At 49.8% G+C, this 20,179-nt stretch overlaps 1 protein-coding gene across 4 annotated transcripts in view; it reads right to left on the reverse strand.

Moving 5' to 3' along the window:
- Positions 1-18,566, reverse strand: part of VANGL1 (VANGL planar cell polarity protein 1) — a 47,710-nt gene extending 29,144 nt beyond the window's left edge. Inside the window, exons 1-4 of one of the 4 annotated variants that reach the window (XM_072766807.1) lie at positions 18,430-18,557; positions 17,036-17,178; positions 8,544-8,747; positions 1,349-1,481 (exon numbers count right to left, since the gene is read on the reverse strand). In XM_072766807.1, coding sequence (XP_072622908.1) covers positions 1,349-1,481; positions 8,544-8,614 — 204 coding nt within the window. In that variant the 5' untranslated portion in view covers positions 8,615-8,747; positions 17,036-17,178; positions 18,430-18,557. Of the gene's footprint in view, positions 1-1,348; positions 1,482-8,543; positions 8,748-13,623; positions 13,712-17,035; positions 17,179-17,937; positions 18,069-18,429 lie in introns of those variants that run through there. The other 3 variants (XM_072766808.1, XM_072766806.1, XM_072766809.1) reach the window with 3 other exon arrangements.
- Positions 18,567-20,179: the final 1,613 nt, after the last annotated feature.

A 20,179-nucleotide genomic window follows, 5' to 3' on the forward strand; every position in this document is an offset into this window, starting at 1 on the left:
AGGTCAGGACTGCCCATGGTCACAGAGCTACCAAGAAACACAGCTTCCAAAAGCCCATTTCAGTGCTGTTCCCATCACATCCACTTGGAATAAACACCAACAGCTTCTCAGTGAGCTCCAAGATGTAGAGAAGCTGCAAAGAAGAAATGCCTTCACAGTGGGCCACCTGCACCTCCGAATCTGCATCTAGAAGGAAAGCGACCCCCCTATAAGGTAGTCTAATCTTAGGATTAGTCCCAACCATCTAACCGTCCCTCTGGTCCTTCCAGAGCCATGGCAGGTGGGGTGATGGTAAGTACCAGCAACAAACTCTACATTCATCCCACAGCACCTCATGTGCTCTGAGGAATTCCAATTTCAGGCCACCCATCTGCTTATAAATGCATATATGTACATACCTGCAGGCGTGAGCAGACATTGGTTTATTTGGGGCCAAGGCCGGCCACACATATATTTCAAGAACTGTGGAGGGTGTGCAAACATGTTTCTGAGTATGCTTCAGATGTTTATTTAAGTCAGGTGGGCTGCCAGATAGTTAAGACCCAGCGAAGAGAACTCATACAGTGTCTTAAAAGTTCACAGGTTGCCAATATTTGAATATTGGGTGATTTCACATAAAAATGCTAATTTTCAGCTTTTCTTAAATACCACTAGACCAGGAACACTGAATTCCTGCATTCCTGAGCAGTAATAAGTGTCTGGAGCTGGGGAGCTGCAGTTCTGCTGACAGAGATGCATTCTCCAGTTTGCCACAGACCCCATCGCTCTGCACCACGACCCCGACAACGGAAGTGCCACACAGGTTACAGCTCACCCCTGAGCTTGCCTGATATGTTTTTTTGCCCCTTCTCTGTGACCCAAGGCCTACTTCACTCATCCAGTTTTCCTGTCAAGCATCTGAGTGTACAACCCCCCAATTTATTTCATGTACTTCATGGTGGTCGGTCTGGGCTCCCTTAACCTCTTGTTCCCCACTGTACTCAAGGTTTCTGGACAGCATTTCCTTCCTTCCCTCATGCACTGTTCCACTTTGGACCATGTCTCCGGAGATTACAGCCTGTAACTTTCCCTTTCTCTGCCCAGTCATCAGGCTGGCTGGCTTCTTTTCAACACCATTCAAAGCAGGCCAACCAATCACACTCCAGAAGAATCCCCAAGGTAGCCAATGGCAGGACAGGCTGTCCTTAGACCGACAAGAAACCACGAGACATAGATAAACTCATTACCATGCTAGAAAAATAAAGATAAAAACCCAAGAGAATCTACTGCAACAAGACTTAGGAAAACATTTGCTGAAAGGAGTCTCCATCAAGGAGCAGTGAGCTTACAGACTGCCTTTGATCCTTACCTGAACTTCCTCTGCCCGAGTAGAATCATTTGCCAACAGGGGCTCTCCGGTAGGAGCTTGAATGGTGACAGATTTTTCTGACCCTCTGCCATCTTTATTCCGGGGTGATTTGTGTCTCTCTCTATTTCTCTCCCTGGGAGGGGGGGAAAAAAGGTCATCAGCCAGCACATTTATACCATGTGAATCACCCCCCACTGAAATATATTATAAATTTCATTTTGAGCTTAGTAAAAATTCAACACACACACACACACACAAACACACACGCCATGCCAATACCCACCCAAGCCTCCCCCCTTGCAAGGAGTAACCTAATTTTTACTCCCTACTTAGTATTATCTTTCTGCCATTCCAAGACCCTAAATAAAGGCTGTCACTCCTCCCTCAACAATGGAATTGAAAATATTTTCTCAAAGCCTTTAATTGTAAATTTCAGAATTTCTGGAGCTGAAGCACATTTTACTGTGAAATTACTGACTTGATTTGGTTATAACCTGCCTAAATCTATTTTCTCGGACTTTCCTGTGAGGACAACATGGCAAGATATTTTACACGTTGGTCTGTCCACAAAAATCTGGGACACACTGTCACCCTACACCTTTGGACAAGTTGAGAAGAAAGGAAATTCTAAACCAGTACTAAGAAGCCTTTACTTCTCATTCTTACAAAATCAGACTAAAAGTCACTCCCCTAGGTTCTGGCTGAACTCAAAGGCAACCCAGAGGAACAATAAAAGCCAGGACAAACGAAACCAAGGGGCGTGTTTGTGTGTGTGCATGTGTGTGTATTTTTAGGCTTCCTGAGGAGAACAGGCTGCTGCCTCATTTTACCCCAGATGGACCTCCTGGGTAGTGGTCCAGGGTAACCGCCAGAGCACCCTGCCATGGGTCAATCTTGAAATTACCAAAGGAATCAATCACTGTGCAAAACTCAGAAGTTACAACCTGGCCATTAAGCACCTATGGACACTGGCACTCCTGCCCCCCTACCTGAGAACACTCGACAGAGGAGCCCCCACAGAAGGAGCCTGCCCATTGGTGACCAAGAATAAGTTCCCTCAACTCCCTGTTTTATGGGCCACCTTGAGATTAGTCCTCCCTTCAAACACCTGCTGTCATTCCCAAGGTGTCCTCCCCCAACCCAGAGCAGGACAGAGCACTGTGCACAGATTTTGGGGACAAGAGTCAGATCTCAGTTCTACCCCTTAGATGTGTGACCTTGTGCAAGTTATTCAACTTCTGAAAGCCTCAGTTTCCTCTCTGTGAAACAGGGACAATGATAAGAGATAATGTGTGCAGAGCTCGGTACGGGGGCCTCAGGGGAGATGTAGAAGCAACTGTTAACACACGACCCAGCTCCTTCCTCTCCACGGCGTGTCCCCTGTTAGCCTGCTACTTAGCCAACAAAATCACACACAGACTTCCTGCGGGCCAACACCTACCTTATTGGCACCTCCCTAGGATAAGCACTGGTTAGTTCCTTCAAAGAGCAGGGAAGCATCCTGGGGCCCAGACACTCTCAGTGAGGAGCATCTCGAATTTCTAGAGCATAACCTATCATCCCGATCTATTGCTAAATAGAGTCCAGAAACACATGTGTCCTGGTCAACTTGGGTGTTTTAGTTTAACCAGGTTAACGAGGGGGACAGCAGAGAATCTGTTCACCTAGAGATGTATCTATAGATGCCAGTCATTCCACCCCCCACCCTCACTTTGGAGAGCACTCTACTAGGTGCTTTATTGTATTAATTCCATCCGATCCTAACAATCACTATATGAGGATGGTAGTCTTGTCTCCATTTTAGAGATGAAGAAATTGAGGCTTATGGAGGTTAATGGACCTCCCAAAATAGTAGTAAGAGGCAAAGCAAGATGTGAACCCGATTCTGCTCCCACCACCTCGATTCACACCCACTGTGCAGCGCTGATCTGAAGAGCAACCGGAAGATCTAGCATGACTGTTCCTGATGCTCGCCCTGACACCCTCTACTTGAACTACTGGCGCTCTGGAATGCGCCTGTGGTGCGACTGCTGGCAGTCACAAACTACTGTGCACGTGAATAGCATAAGGCCACAGGCCCAAGGCTCTGGGCTGCCAAAGATAATCACTTCACAAGGCCCCAGTGGGAGAAACAATAAACAACTGGGGAGAGCCTTCCCATGTGCCTGGGCAGTCTTCCGGATGACCTGTGTGGATGAAGTCTAGAACCCTGCTCTCCAGGGCCTGCACCAGCCAGATCCAGGAGGTTCCTCTTCTAGCTTATGTTTCCATCATCCCCACCTGCTCCCCGAGCTATCGACTTTCTGTAATCAGCCAAGTCACATGCTCCCCTAACCCGACTATCTATTTACCAGTCCCATGGGTCAAATCCTGTGACAGCACAAATTCCACTGGAAGTCAAAATTCTTTCAGTGAATGCCAAGTGCTGGAGCCTGAACACAGCCGAGGCAGAGAGCAGGAGAGGGACACACCCAGGGCTGGAAACAGCTTCTCTAGGGCCAGCCATCCCTCTGACCTCTGGCCCATCTCGCCTGGCTCATAAAGGGCCCAACGACATCCAAAGGAGAAGTGACTGCCTGAACCATTCCCTTGGTGACATCTGGTAAACCAGATAGGAGCCTAGGATCTGATAACCCCAGGAAGGTTTTATCATCCCCCTAAGCCAGAAACCTGAAACCACCAAAACCAGCGCTTTTCACACCCCAGTGTGCAGAGCCACCAACTGGGGCAGGGATTTAGGTGCAGATTCGCTGGCCCCACGCCTAGGGAGTTCTGTAGGGGAGAGGACAGGAATCTGCATTTCTCATCAGCACCCCAGGTGATCAGGATGCAGGTGGTCTAGGAAACTGTCCCCAAGGTTCTTCCACCCAAATGCTCCTAGAGAGAAGGTTGGGGGAGTGAGTACTTCGAAGTCTGGCGGTTTGTGAAATGCCTGTATACAGCATACAGCAGGGGGTCAATAATGGGAGCCGAGAGGTGAGTGTGATGCTCAGCTGTACAATATTGAGGTACAGAGTGGCTTCTTTATTAAAATAGCATTAAATGGATCTCTTTACCTCGGAGACTGTGTCTATGCAACATCTACCTGTAAGGTTACAGACCAGAGTGTATCTGTGCTTGTGTGTATGCAGGCGAGAGGGTGGGAAGAGCAAGCAACAGCACGCAGGAGGCCCAGGCATGTGTCTGTACCTGCACGTGTGTGTGTGTGTGTGTGTCAACGCATCTATTTAGGCAACTCCCCCGCTGGGCGTCTGGGGGCTGCTGTAAAACCCCCTCGCTGCAGCCAGAACCCCCATCCACCCCTGTTCCCTTCCCACTACAGTAGGCATTTCCTGGGAAGACTATTTCGCTAGGTTTCTGTTGTTTGTCTATTTCTATTTGGGGAAAGCCGGCCCCACCAGTCACTCTTCCCTTTCCTCCTCTACCACCACCCACTACCTGTCCCTTCCCTGCTGATAGTGGGGCTGGCTGGCTGCTTCCGCAGGCTGGGCACCCGCTCAGGTGGGAGGGCTGGGCACTCCACAAACTGACTCTGAGGCCGCCTGGGAACAAAAGCACCAATTCCCTCTGCATTCTGGCCGCCCTCTTTTCAACAGTGCATTTCAGCACATTAGTCACACGAATTGCCCCCACCTTCCCCTTATCGGTTCCTCCTGCTGCTCCCCATCTAGCACAGCCCAGAGGGGAAAGCTTGGGCTTCCAAAGGCCCAACAAGTCAGGCCTGAAACCTATCTCCTAGCCTCGGAACGTCAGGCAAATAACACTGCCTCTCCGCACAGCCACTCTACTGCCTGCTGGAGGGAGGCACCACCCCTGGGGGGACAGAGACTGAAGGGCCTCTCCAGTGCCCACCAAGTGTTTATCAGCATCACTGCCCACTGCTGTACGGGACTTGGGGAACCACTGCTCCAGACTCCCCAGATGAGGCAAGATCGCTGAAGTCTGCACCATTTTCCCAGCAAGTGAACTAACTGGACACCCTCTGGAGAGAGCAGACATCACAAAACCAGGCCACTGACTTCTTTGTCAAAAAAGAGTCACTTATCATGTTTGGAAACCAGCCAGTCCCTCAAAGATGATCTCGGTGTCACTGGGCGTATCAAGTTTGATGCATTTCATTATTCCTCTCTGAGTTAGAGGCCTGCAAAAGTTACCAAAAAGCCCTCTTCTTTCCCACTTTTTCCATTCAAATCGCTGAGCAGAGAAGCTGCACAGGGAGCCTCCTGGGGGTACCAGACCCTTGGCTGGGTCAAGGGCCTGCATACACACTGATGAGGGGTATCCTTACTGCGCAATATTTTTTTTTTTTTTTTAGGATTTTATATATCTACTTATGAGAGACACAGAGAGAGGCAGAGACACAGGCAGATGGAGAGGCAGGCTCCCCACAGGGAGCCCGATGTGGGACTCGATCCCAGGACTCCAGGATCACGCCCTGAGCCCAAGGCAGATATTCAACCACTGAGTCCCCCAGGAGTCCCACTGTACAATATTCTTTATGCCCTGCCGAAACACTCCCTGGCACACACCATCTACAGGCTATAAGCTCTGCCCCATAGTTGGCCGCTATGCCCTACAGGGCCCTCAGAGAATTCACTGCATGTGGGGGTTGTTTTTTCATCAAGAACCCATGGAATCTTGAATGGCCATCCCTTCCACACAAAGCTTTTCTGAATAGGCTTTCAGTAACACCCCCTGAGTACTTTACTAAAAGGCTCAGCTTGTACTATCATTTGCCAAGTACTTTCCACATGGGCCCTAGAAAGTATTAACAGTTCCGCATGCTGTTTCGATCGTAAAGTCACCACAAGGGCACTGCTGTCTCAATTTCTGGGGGCCCCAAGAGGCCTCAGAAAAGAGCAAAGGACAGCCTGGGGCCCCTACGTATGACAGTTGGGACGCACATGTATAGGCAGAGGAGGCCAGAGATGGTTCCTACTCAGAATACTATAATGTGTCATCCCCAATCCATCCCCAAGCACCAGCAGCACCCCAAATTCCTATGCCTGTCACTGCCGTGTAGAAAAGAGAAGCTTGGCACACCAACAAAGGAATGACCGACCGTCTGCAGGAAGATGCAAAGATGTCGTGTTTCCAAATGGCTGTTTCTGGTGTTTTATGTATTTACTTATTTTTTTAAAAGATTTTATTTATTTATTCATGAGAGACACAGAGAGAGAGAGTCAGAGACACAGGCAGAGGGAGAAGCAGGCTACCTGCGGGGAGCCCGATGTGGGACTTGACCCTGGGACCCCGGCATCACACCCTGGGCCGACGGTGGTGCTAAACCACTGAGCCACCCGGGCTGCCCTCATTTTTAGGATTTTAAGACCAATATGTGAAAATTCAGAAAATAATTGAGGTTTAAAAAAAAACCAAACTCACCCATAATCTTAATAATTCTATACTCAGAGACAAGACAGGTGCAGCCAATAACATTACCATTCATCTTCTTATAAGAATATAGAATGATTATAATGTACAGAGTTTTGAGTCTTGTTTTTTTAGAACATGCCCTTGTAAACATGATTTCTCAGACCATTAAACAATCTTTAGAAGTTTCTGTTTCATACGCTTTTATCTCATTCATATTTTTAATTACAAAACACACCCTTGAAGAAGACTGAACAGGTACAGAAAGATAAAGCAAAAACAAAATTCCCATCAGTCACTGCCTTGTGTCCAGCCCCTGTCCCATGGGTGACCACTGCTGGCAGCTCAGAGAACATCCTTCTACACCTTTTGCAGCCTGTGTACATCCATACGGGCTCGCAAATACATAAGTCAATTAGATAAACACATTTTATTGCCCTATTACAAAACAAAACGCCACTCTGCATTCGGCTGCTTGTGTGAGCAACTGCTTGGTCAGGAAAACACCACTACAACCGGCGCTCCCGGCCCTCCCAGCCCTCGCAGCATTGCCAACACAGCTGGACCTTTGGGCTCCAGCCAGTTGGGACCTTTGAATGTGGTGCTGAAATGCCAAGACTGTTAATAGCATTAACACAGTCACTGATTAGTGACCTCCCACTGTGGGCTAGGTTAAACACTTTATATGCACAGTCTTACTGAATCCTCTCAACAGCCCTGTGAGATGGCCATACCCACTTTACAGATGACGAGTCTAAGCAAGAGGCAGCACTACAACTTCACCAACTGTCTTCTTAACCACCTCTCCATTATTCATTCATTCATTCATTCATTCACTCATTCATTCCCTTGTTCCTTGACTTACCAAACATTCTGCAGGTCTATAAACAGCAGACTCTACAAGTGCCAGGGCAGACCTGTGCATTTTGCACAGACGAGGAGGAGAGTTTGGTCCCCATCACCCCAGATGGTGGTTTTTGTTTTCTTTTCTTAAAGACTTTATTTATTTATTTGACAGAGAGAGAGCAAGCACTAGCAAAGGGAGAAGCAGGCACCCAGCTGAGCAGGGAGCCTGAGGTGGGGCTCGATCCAGGCACCCTGGGATCATGACCTGAGTCAAAGGCAGATGCTTAACCGACTGAGCCACCCAGGCGTCCCAATGGCAATCTTCCATTACCTAGGCTTGTTCCCTGGGAAAACTAGCCAGAGAGCAACATGGCACAAGACCCATCCTACCACCTAGTGTATAAACATCACAGCAAATGTCTAACAGACAATGAATCAGCAACTTTAGGTGAAAAGCAACAAATCAACACCTTTTTTTTTTTTTTTAACTTTCATTTACATTTTTGGTAAAGCTTTGGGAGAAGCGTCATCTCTGAGAAGTCCTTAAAAATGGAAAACATTTCCACTGCAGGAAGAAACTCTAATTTAAAACCAATTGTCAAAAAACAAAAAAAAAAAAACAAAATAAAGTAAAATCAACTGTCAGACATTTAGGTCATCAACCATAATGACAGCTATAAAATGTAAATTGGTGGTATGGTTACTCCCAAAGCAAGCTAAATGCTCTGAGAGCCCAGCTTTTCATCCATGGGTGGACTGAACCTCCAATATCAACAGCCCCGAAACCCAGCTTCACTTCTTGAAAAGTGAGTCTGGGGGCCCCTGGGTGGCTCAGGCCACTCGTGTGCTCTGCTCTCTCTCCATCTCTCTAATAAATAAAATATTTAAAGAAAAGAAAAGTGAGCCTAGAAAGCGGGACCAACCTGCAAGTTTCCCCAAATGGAAATAAAGGTGTAACAATCAAGAGCTTACATACCCTTGTCTGTGAGATTTCTTCGAATGACTTGAATAGTAAGAATATCCAGAATATGTGGATTCGGTATCCATAGCAATGGGGAGCTTGCTCTTGAGGAAGGAGCGGGCAGTGTTTCTCCTCAGAGGCAGAGAATTTCACCTACTAGGCTCCTAAAGCCCCAAAGGGCCTAGATATCCAGGAGCCACTCTTCAAAGGGAACAAATTCTAGGAAAAACAGGGAGAAAAAAAAAGATATTAACTTTCAAAGGTAACCTAAAGATTCCAGAAGATAAATGATGGCAGCTACCTCCTCTCTGGGGCCTGTTCCAGAACACATGAGCAAAGAGGAAGAGTCTGAATGCTAAATGCTTCCCCAAGTGTCCAGGAGGGAGATAGGCAGGTGCTGGCAGGCCAAACCTCTATGACAGTGGCAGGCACAGCAGCAGAGGGAGAGACCTGGCCCTTGGCCATTTCCTGGACGCAGCCTCCCTGTGTGGGTTCAGGCTGGAGGAAGTGGCTTCCCATCCGACAGCCTAGACAGTGCCCAGCCCCCACTGCCAGTTTGCTGGTGACCAGAACAATACCCAGGGAAGTAGCTTTTAAGGGCTTTTGTTCATAGTTTCCAAAAGACAATAAAAAAAAAAAAAGTTCTCTATCTCTTTAAAGCAGGAATCCAAACTCATGAGAATTTATCTTTGAGAACTGATTCTTTTTGGAAAAAAAAAAAAAGAAAGAAAGAAAAACTATTATGGCATTGTTTACAACAGGAGAAAGCCCAAAATAATCTAAATGCCCCCAAAGCAGGGCGGGGTTGGGGAGGGACGAGGTAAGGAAATCAGGATTCCTCCACCCAAAGAAATATCAGATAGCTGTTTAAAATAATCAGGAAGGATGGAAAGTTTTACAACATAATGATAAATTTAAAAAGCAAACTGCAGGACTGTAGATACATCCTGAATCTGCTTTACAGTTACAGTCTTATAAAAGGCTTCTGTAAACACAGTGATTAAGAAGGGACATCGGAAAAGGAAAGTGAGCAGGTGATTTATTAGTTGTGGGCTCCTGGGTCTTTCCCCACATTTTCATTAGATATTGCTTTGCAATAAAAATAAATTGGAAACATTTCCAAGTACATTCCTGAGCCCCACATGCCACAACCTTTACTCCTAGAGGCCCCAGAACCACGTTTGTCTCTCCCTTTATCCTGCACCTCCAGAGCTGGTCTCCGCCCATCAGGGCTCCTCCTTGCAGTGTTGAAACTGCAAACTAGAGCCAGTGACATAAGTGTGAAGACAGAACAAAGGAGCTGCAAATGCCACAGCCCTACCCCTACTGGGAGGGGACCAAAGCTCCCTGACCCCTGCACCCACCTGCAGGCCGGAAGCCAACCTCTGGGTCACTTCCACATACCAGCATACCTTCCAGGCTCAAAGATAGCTTAAGATGCCTTTGCCCTTAGCATTCGTTCTGTGTGGAAGTATGGAAATGAGGTGTGTTTGCTTGCAGGCACTGTGACCTCTGGGCCCAGCCTCCCTTGTCCTGGGTGTTCTGGCTCATTGTTTCATTTCTCCTCTGCCATCAAGAGCCCCAGGCGAGCAGTGGGTTCTAGCCCAGCACTCTTCACCCTCTGATACAACCCAGGAGAAGCCCCTTGCTTTTCTCAGGCTCAGACTCCTCACCTGTCAAACTGGGATAAATCACAGGGCTGATCTGAGAACACTAACACACACAGGGTCTGGGGCTGGGTTCCAATCCCAGGCTTTACCCACTTCTTGGTCATGTAACCTCAGTCACATTACTAGACCTCGCACTGTAAACCGTGAGGAACAGGGAGGCTGTGAGTAGCAAGGGGGTTCCTACTGCATCGAAAGGAGAGTTGTGGCTCCCAGCACCTCCCTGTTCAGGTCCTGAAAGCTGATGTCCCTCCTTGTCTTTCTCTGCAAGAGCAGAGCATGGACAGGAGCAGGGCAGAGCTGGCCCCACTCGCCTTTCCACCTGCTGCCCGCCTACAGTCAGACAGCACTGGGCGGGTGTCTCAGCCCCCCAGGTGGCTAACTACAGCTGTGCGCTGGAGCAAGGCAGTTTCTCACCCGTAAAATGCAAATAAGGACCCTAGTCTGGGGGCTGAGTGTAAAAACAAACATAACAAACATAGTGGCTTTTTTTTTTTGGAATGTGCGTTTTGCTCTTGAACCACCTCCACTTTCCTAGAAAACTTCAAGAGCACACTCATCCTCTTTTTTTTTTTCCTTTAGAAACATTTATTTTTTTAATGTACCATTCAATTTTTATTTTTATTTATTTTTTTAATTAATTTTTATTGGTGTTCAATTTACCAACATACAGAATAACACCCAGTGCTCATCCCTTCAAGTGTCCCCCCTCAGTGCCCGTCACCCATTCACCCCCACCCCCCGCCCTCCTCCCCTTCCACCACCCCTAGTTCGTTTCCCAGAGTTAGGAGTCTTTATGTTCTGTCTCCCTTCCTGATACTTCCCACACATTTCTTCTCCCTTCCTTTATATTCCCTTTCACTATTATTTATATTCCCCAAATGAATGAGGACATACACTGTTTACACTGTTTGTCCTTCTCCGATTGACTTACTGCACTCAGCATAATACCCTCCAGTTCCATCCACGTTGAAGCAAATGGTGGGTATTTGTCGTTTCTAATGGCTGAGTAATATTCCATTGTATACATAAACCACATCTTCTTTTTTACTCCTGACTCCGCCTCCCACCGTTTTCAGCCAGTAATTTCAGTGAGCTTCCAGCTCCAGTGCCTTCGATTCTCACTTCCTTTCGGCTCTGGACTTGGTGGCTTCTGCATCTGCTTTGTACCTAGTGGACACCTGGCTCAGGAGGTGAGCTAGGGTCCCTGGGCCTGTCCAGAATGAGCTTCTTCCCATGATGGCCCTTGGCCCCAGCTCTTCCAATCTCCCCGTTCCCATCCCCACTTCCAGCTAATTTTGGCTAAATGCTGCTGGGGTGTCTCAGAGGCAGATGACCCAGGCCCTTGCAGACCTGGGCTGGCTGTGACATGGCTGAGCAACTGTTGCCCCGCCCCCCCATAAAAAAAGGCCATTTAACATGAGCTCTTCCTCTGTTGGTGAGAGCAATAAACCAGGCTCCCTACGGAAGGCGCATGGTAACCCAGGCTCCCCTTCCTTCCCCCCTCTGCGAAAGGACATCATTCTAAGTCCCCATTAAAATCTCTGGCCATCCATTAAGACAACTCCAGGCACGTCCCTTAAAGGAAATCATGGGTTCCCAAGTGCCTTCTAGGGAAAGGCTTCACCTAACTCTACCAGCACCCACATACAGGTTCTCCCACAAGTCCTACCTGTATTCCTCAGAGGGGTGATCTGTATGCACTGCCACTCCCTCCCCCTGAACTGTCCCCCCATCCTCCTCCCTCCACACTCTACTGAAGCAGCTCTAAGTGGGCCAAATGCAGAGGTCACATCCTAGTCCTCCTTTCCAGAGACCTTCTGATCCCATTTTTGCATTCATCTTACTCCGCATTCAGCAAGCAGGCACAGGAGGCCATGCTAAGCAATGCTGGCACAGCAACAACAACAGCACATGTGCACAGCAAGTGGCCTGTCCTCCCAGAACTTTCCACTACCGGTCATCCTCTGACACGACGGCGTTGGGGCTACTATTTCTCCAACACTCTTTCCCTTGCCCCCATCAAGTTATCCTTTAAGGCTCAAAACTCGCCCGTTCTTCTTCTCCGTCTGTGGAGACGGAGAAGCATCTAGCATAAGCTCCCCGGAGATGGGAGCCACGGTGTACCTATTGCAGGATATTCTGGGGATAACAGATACTTGACAAACACTGAAAAAATCAATCCCGCTCAGGGCACCTCTCCTACTCGGCTGCCCCTGCTCTTTTTGGAGCACCCCCACAAGTGCCCCCTGGAGTCCTGGACTAGTCTTTCCAACATCCTTGGCGAGGGGGATCCAGTCATCCCACCAATCCCGTCTACCCAGGCCTGTGCCACTTCCAACACTCTCTCTCCTGTGATTCGCATGCATCCCACTGTCATTAAGTGGCACCTCCAACACTCTCTCTCCTGTGATTCGCATGCATCCCACTATCATTAAGTGCCACCTCCAACACTCTCTCCTGTGATTCCCATGCATCCCACTGTCATTAAGTGCCACCTGCCCTCAGGAGCCTCCTCTCATTCCCCCAATGCTCAACCACCCACCTCCTCCAGGCTCCATACACAGAGGGCTAACCTACTACTAAGTCTGCAGCTCGCTGCCCCCCCAACCATGGAATCCAGTCTCCGCTGAGTACGGGCTCCTTTCCTGAAGTCATGCTGTTTCTATCACAGCTATCGAATCCTGTCCCAGATCTCGGTAAGGATTAAGCATGAGCAACAGGAGGCAAACTAAGAAAATCCAGAGCGGACTTATTTTCAGGGCCAATGAAAGAGCTTGCATACAGTTAACACAAACACCCATCATGAAGCTTATCACCGCAATGATGTTTATAAGATAGTTCGCTTGTATGCACAAGAAATTAGCAGAACTCAAATAAGGTCAGAAGGATGCCTTATCAGGAAGACAGCAGTAAAGTAATGAAAAGGAATCAGGTCCCCAGGGTAATAAACAGATTGGCTGCCACACAGTCACAGAAAGGTGTAAATATGGATCCTGGAATCTGGATCCTGTCCCTCTATCATCCTGACCCCAGCGATGACCCCCATGGTACAGGGCATGGGCAGCTGCCAGAGTGATCTTTCATATCACAAAGTGGATGTCACTTCTCTGCTTAAAACCCTTGCATGGTCTCCCACTCCAGTGGGAGTACAACACAGCATCTTCCAATTGGTCAGTGGGGCCCTGCCCACCTCGCCAGCTGCACCCTCTTTCTTCAGCGCCAGGCCCATCAAAGCACCAGGCTCTCTGCAGCCTCAGTCTTGGCAGAGCCCAGTACAACTGCTATACTCTCCCCATACCCCATTTTGCTCCACTCCTACTCATCCCTCTCTACTAAATCCTGCTTCTTTCCAGATCCTCTTGTCTACATGAGGCCCCTTCACAGCACTCCATCCTTTCCCTTTGTATCACAATTTCCGATGACACCTTGGCGTGATTACTTCACATCTGGCTCCGGAAGAGACTGTGAGCTCCATGAGGGCAGGGACCACGTTCCGTATGATTTGTCCAGCTCCTAGAATGCAACAGGCACTCAGTAAATATGTGCCGAGCAAGGTTTTCTGGGGCAGACCTCAGGTCGTGGAGGCCACAGACCCATTGTAGAAGGAATGGTGGAGGCTGCCTATTTTACATTCTCTGTTGGAGAGGACAACGCAGAGATCAGGTTAGCAGTGATGTCAGAACCACCAGCAATGTGCTCACAAAACCCTTTCACTCGGCAGCAGGGTTTATGGTCCAGACAGGCTAAGTAACAGTCAGCAGCAGTCGCCTGCTATAGTAGGAGCAAGGGCCACAGTACCAGCTACAGGCACTGCCTGGAGAGAAGCTGGGGCCACAGGCCAGGCCAGGGTCGAGGCTAGTCAATTCACATCCCCCAAAGGCCAAGAGGGCAGTGTTGAGACAGGTGCACTTTTGCCTGCATGGCATCATCTGAAATTCTGGGATTCCCAGGCAAAAAGGTCAGCGAGAACCCCCTTTGCCACACTTTATTAAAAACTGAAGATGGGTGGCCTCAAAGAGAATCTTTCCCTCAAGTTAAGTTCACCCACATAAAACATACCTGCCTACTACTTAAAAGAAAAACACAGTGTTCAGAAGCTCATATGAGGGAAATAATATGTTATGGTAATGACAGTGGTAAACATTAAGTTAACCTTGACGAAAAGGAAATTATAAAAACATCAACAGCTCTGCCTACAGCTATAAAATAATTAAGGGAACTCTGGTTTGGAGGGTAGAAAGTTATCTCAGGAGGGGGTACAGAGGTACAGAGACAGACACACAGACACACACACACACACACACACACACACACTGCACTTAAAGGGTCATTCTACTCCTTCAGCAGTGGGTCTACTTCTAAGGGAAAGAAGTTTCTGGCACAGTCGTTTTTACGTACACTGTGCACGTGACTTTTCTATCAGATACATAATGCTAAAGTGTTTTCCTCCATTAATTATTTTTTCCCCATCAATCATTATTTTTATTGTTTTGCGGTGAACATTATTCTCAAGGTCCCCCCCTTTCCAGTCAAATGGCACTTAAGGGGAAAATGTAAATGGAGATAATTTAGTTCAGTCAGCTCTTCTTTGGCAGAGGAGGAGCAATGAAGACAAGTTCTGAAGTGAAAACTGTCATCGTTCAAATCCTGGCTCTGGTACGTGCCAGCTGTGTAACCTCAGATCAAGTTACTTACCCTTTCTGTGCCTGTGTTCCTAACAACATAATTATATTTTACTTATCGGCTTGTGGTGGGTATCAAATGAGAGAATTCATAGTCATTTAGAATAGTGCCTAGCATGTGGAAAGCCCTCACACCATTTGGCGTTGTTATTTATCATCAGTAAAGTCAAATTCATTCAGTTACGAAGCATACCTTCCCATGGCACAGGACCTCCTTAGCACTTGCATTAAACTTAACGAATCTTGTTGGGTCAGTGCTACTCTACCCAGAATGAATACCATTAACTTTAGCTAATTTAGGGATTTCCATTCTGTTCCTTGGACCTCCTTTTACTAGTCCCAGGTTGGAAGTGAATATCAGACAGATCAAGGAAAAAAAAACAAAACAAAAACTGTTTTATGGAGTTTATTTGGAGGACTTGGGGGGTTGAAAAGGAGGGTGGGAAAAAGTATGGCAAGCTCTGAAAAAACTTTTGCTGAACTTGTGGCCTATAAACCATAAAACATTATCCAGGTCACTGATGTGGGGATCAGAGGGCTTGTGGCATTTGTGACAAACCCAATGATTCTTTCATTACAACAGACGCCTTAAAATTGAATGACTCTGGGCTGCTTGTGTTCAAAATGTCAACCTCATTTTACCTGTTTTGCCAATGATTTCAAATCACCTTCCTAGAATAACTACTCTTGGTTCGAATCCCTAATTACCTCTGAAACAGCCCCAGCAGCTGGATATAGATTTCTGAAGAGCTGTGAATGGTTAAGGTGTCTGGGGTCCCGTGATGTAGATCTGTTTTCAAGTCACCCCCTTAACCCCTGCTAGACTTTTAAGCTTCAAAAAATAGATTTTATGAGTACCACCTCCTCTGTAAATCGCATGGTGCCAAGTCCAATGACTGCATCCAATTAAATGGGATTCAGAAAGACCCTGATTGGGGAGAACAGCATGTACCTTTTCATCAGGCTTCAGGCAAGACCAAAGCCACGAACAGAAACATGGTCCAGCCCCAAGTCCCCTTAAACTTGTCTTGTCCGCCTTCTGGAAAGCGGCATAGCACAATGCCCACATCACATGCCCACACACAGCCAGTCCCCTAACCACGGCTAGTTCGCTTTACAGAGAGAAGGCATGGCACTAATAATCTTACAGGTCACTGTGTGCTTACTGCGTGTTGTGGACCGTTTAAATCACTTGCATGCAATATCTCAATCCTCAAAACAAGCCATGTAAGGGACAACAGATATTCATGTCATGTTACAGTTAAGCAAAGCAAGGTCACAGTAAGTGAGGAAGCCGTGGCGTGACCTCTGAGAATCTAATTCCACAACCTGCACTCTTAGTTATGGAAAATAGCAATACAGCAATTAACCAGAACCGTTTACTTATACATTGGAGGGTAGGCAACGATCATAAATTGTCCCAAACCACACATAACCCACAAAGAATTTTGCAATTTCAACTCCTGCTCACAGGTTCAGTGTCCCAAGCATTGTGGGGAGTCTGAGAGAAAAGAATCTCGAATGGCTGTAACTCCCAAGGAGTTCTCAGCCCAAAGGTAGACGCTGCCTGTTAAAATACAACGTGATAAGCACCCACGTGACACAAACGCTGCCGAGGTCTGGGGTAACAAACAGGGTGTGTGTTTGTGTGTGTCAGGGGCATAGAGGGGACGACACTTTTCTCACTCAACATCCGTTTATTCTTCAACAGACTGGGTGACACAGAATGGGTGCTCGGGGAGGAAACCATCCTCTATGGTTCTGTCCTGTTGCTCAAAACACATAAGACAATAAAAATGGGGATCCCTGGGTGGTGCAGCGGTTTAGCGCCTGCCTTTGGCCCGGGCGCGATCCTGGAGACCCGGGATCGAATCCCACGTCCGGCTCCCGATGCATGGAGCCTGTTTCTCCCTCTGCCTGTGTCTCCGCCTCTCTCTCTCTCTCTCTCAATGTGTGACTATCATAAATAAATAAATAAATAAATAAATAAATAAATAAATAATAAATAAATAATAAATAATAAATAAAATAATAAAATAAAATAAAATAAAATAAATAAAATAAAATAAAATAAAATAAAATATAAAAATGGACTGCCCGGCAAGCCCTCCTTACAAATATGCCACTGTCAAGATTCTTGTCCCATTTTACTTACAAATGAAGTTGCAACCCAGTCGCGCCGCCAGGCCTGTAAGAGCCAACACTTCACCAGCAACGGTCCACTAATTCCCTTGGGAGACACCCAGGTTTGGGAATGCTCAACGCTCCCGGGTAGGCGAAGAGTGTTATTTCTCGGAACTGCAGAATAAAACAGTTTCCTCCCAGAAGTCAAAGCCCCAGAGATATCACACTGATTTAATTCAACTCTAAAAACTCTAATTAGTGGTTACATAAAATGACTAATCACTTCTCCCCGGTCTGGGGCAGTTCGCGCCGTGTCACCACGCAGCCCACCCGCAGGAAGCAGGATGCTAATTAGCGTTGACCGGTGACACAGCTATAGTATTTCCCAGCAACTCCGTAAAATTCATAAAACGTATCAAGCGAGAATGCCAGATTCTTTACAGCTTTTGCTAGCTTTTGGCATAAAGGTCTAAGAACACACGCAGGCATTTCCAACCGCGGCCGGGACGGCGTGAGGGTCTCGCAAAATGCACGCGGCGGCCACACAACCATCACAGTAAAGCGCCGTGACATCTCCTGCCGAGCAGCTAAACGGGCTCACGACACCGCCCCGGCCCCGGCCCCGGCCCCGGCCCCGGCCCCGGCCCAAGACGTGGAAGCGGAGCGAGGGGCTTCTCCGCGGCGAGGCTCAGCCGCCCGGGTCCGGCCGCCAGGCCACGGCTCCGCCCCGCCTGCCTCCGCGGGCGCCGCGCCTCAGTTCTCATGAAGCTTCACACTTCCCGGGCGCGCGGCGTGGGGCAGTTCAAAGGCTGCAGGAGGAAAGGAGGGCCCGGCCCGGCCGGCCGCGGGGGGCTCCTGCAGCGGGGCCCCTCGGGCAGCGGCTCGCCGCGCGCCGGCGGCTCCACCCCGGCGTTTTTGAAAGTAAACTCGTACCTGCCTGTTGCGCTCTCCGCGGCGCCAGCGCACTCGCCCCCCGGCCTCCGGCGCCGCCTGTTTCGGGAGCGACGTGCGAACACGGGCCGGCTCCGGGCGCGGACCCGGGCGCGGACCCGGGCGCTGACCCGGCGAGCCCCGCGGCGGGGCGGGAACGCGGGGCGGGAACGCGGTGCGCGCCCGGCTCCCGGCCCCCGGGGAGCGGAGGACCGCCCGGCCCCGCCCGGCCCCGCCCGCAGGGACGGGACGCGCACCGGGGACGCACCCCGAAGTCCGAAAGTCCGAGGCGCGGGGCGCAGCAGCGACCGCGGGGGCGGGGGCTCCCGGAGGCACGATCGGGGCGCGGCGCGGGGGGCGGGGGGCGGGGGACGGGCTCCCGGCCCGAGGCGAGGAGGGCGGGGGCCCGGGGTCCCAGGCGGGGGCGGGGGCGGGGGCGCGGGGGCTCCGCGGCGGGGGGCCTGCACCCCGCGCCCGGCCTCTCGCGGGACTCACCTCTGCGCCGGCCGTGCGGGCTCCGCGGCCCGCGCTCTCGGCTCTCAGCGGCCCCGGCTGCGCGGCCTGCGCTGGGCTCCCTGAGAGGCAGAGCCCCGCCGCCGCCGCCGCCGCTGCGCTGCCGCTTTCCGCTTCCTGTCCCGGCGCCGCCCCGCAGCCCGAGCCCAGCCCCGCGAGCCCGGCGCGGCCGCGAGCCAAGAGCAGCGAGCGCGGCCGCCCCGCCGCGGGCCCGGCCCACCTGCAGCGCAGGGCGGGCCCGGCCGGCGTCCCCCCGCCCCCGCCCCCCGCCCCCTCCCCGCCACACCCGCCGCACGCTCAGTCACCCACGCGCGTGCACACTCATGCACGCACGGGCTGACCTCACACACGCCCGCTCCTCCGCACATCGCGAGCACACGGCTTGCGATTGACCCCACGCGAACCCCAACATACTTGCACCCTCAAAAGCGCGCGTGCACGCGCCCCCCCACACACACTCACAATCATGCACAAAACCCCAGCCTGTTTGCCTACACGAGAGCCCCGCACACATTCGTACTGACCAGGGACTAACCCTCCCACCACCCACACTCATATACACGTTCCAAGAACTGAACTACAAATGTCCGTAGACACCCACACCTCAACCAATGTACATTACTCACACTTAAACTCACACACAGCCCAGGAAATGAGCCCACAAATAACCACACACAGCCAGACCCCCACTGCCAACCCTCTCCCTGGTAACAGAGGAATCATTGCCCATCCTCCCCCCACTCCCCCCCACCCCCACCCCGCCGGTTTTCTAGAAACTGCTGGAAGAACACACCTCTGAAGGCCGGCAGGCAGCCCCAGGTTTCAGTCCTGATTCAACCAGATTGGCATCCATCTCTGAGTCCATTTCCCTGTCCAGAAAGTTAGAGGCTGAGAACCGCAACCTTGCAGGATCATGGTGGGGAGATAGTGCAAAGTGGCTGGTGCCAAGTAGGCCTGAACAGATGTCAACTGTTTCTACGAATATTTGCATTCTTCTTCCTTAGTTGTCTTGTGTGGGTAGGGCTAGGGATCCCTGTAGAGAGTCTGGAATCTGGCTGGAACCCAAAGCTGCTTACATGAGCTCTCGAGTAGAGGCATGCCTGATGAACCACTGTGGGCAGTTGGTGTGGGGAAACACACCTACCCCGAGCTCGCCTTACTCGGGGAACTTTAACCCCCAAAGCCATCACTGCCCCCTCACCACCTCTCTTCCCCACCCCATAGTCTCTCCCGTATATTGGACTTCTTCAGGGCACATTACATGTCTGGTGTGCCAACCCTGACCCCCACCCTCACCCCCCAGCCTGCCACCAGGTTTCACTGCTCACTCTTGGCAACCCAGGACATCTGCCTACCTTTCACCAACCTGTCACCAGTCCCCAGAGGGCAGGTGCTGCGACTCGGGTAGCCAGCTTCCTAAGGATAAAGTCAGTTGTCTCTCCACCATGCTCAGGTGCAGAAATGTAGAGCTTTATAAAAACATGTGTCCTTCATCTTTAAAATGTAGACCCTTCAAGTTTACAACAGGCCAGGAATTTCCATTTCTTGTTATGATGCTCCTGAATAGTCCCTATGAAATACACAAATCCTCACTAAACATTGGTGGGAAGTGACTATAATTCACTGCAGTTTATGAAATCTAGGGGAATGGTGCAAAATAAACTCTATTCTAAGACAATAAATTCACATTTAAATGCCATTTAGTCTTTGTTTTAACTTCTCAAGTATCCAA

Source organism: Vulpes vulpes, chromosome 8 (genome assembly GCF_048418805.1).
Source record: "Vulpes vulpes isolate BD-2025 chromosome 8, VulVul3, whole genome shotgun sequence".
NCBI lineage: Eukaryota > Metazoa > Chordata > Mammalia > Carnivora > Canidae > Vulpes > Vulpes vulpes.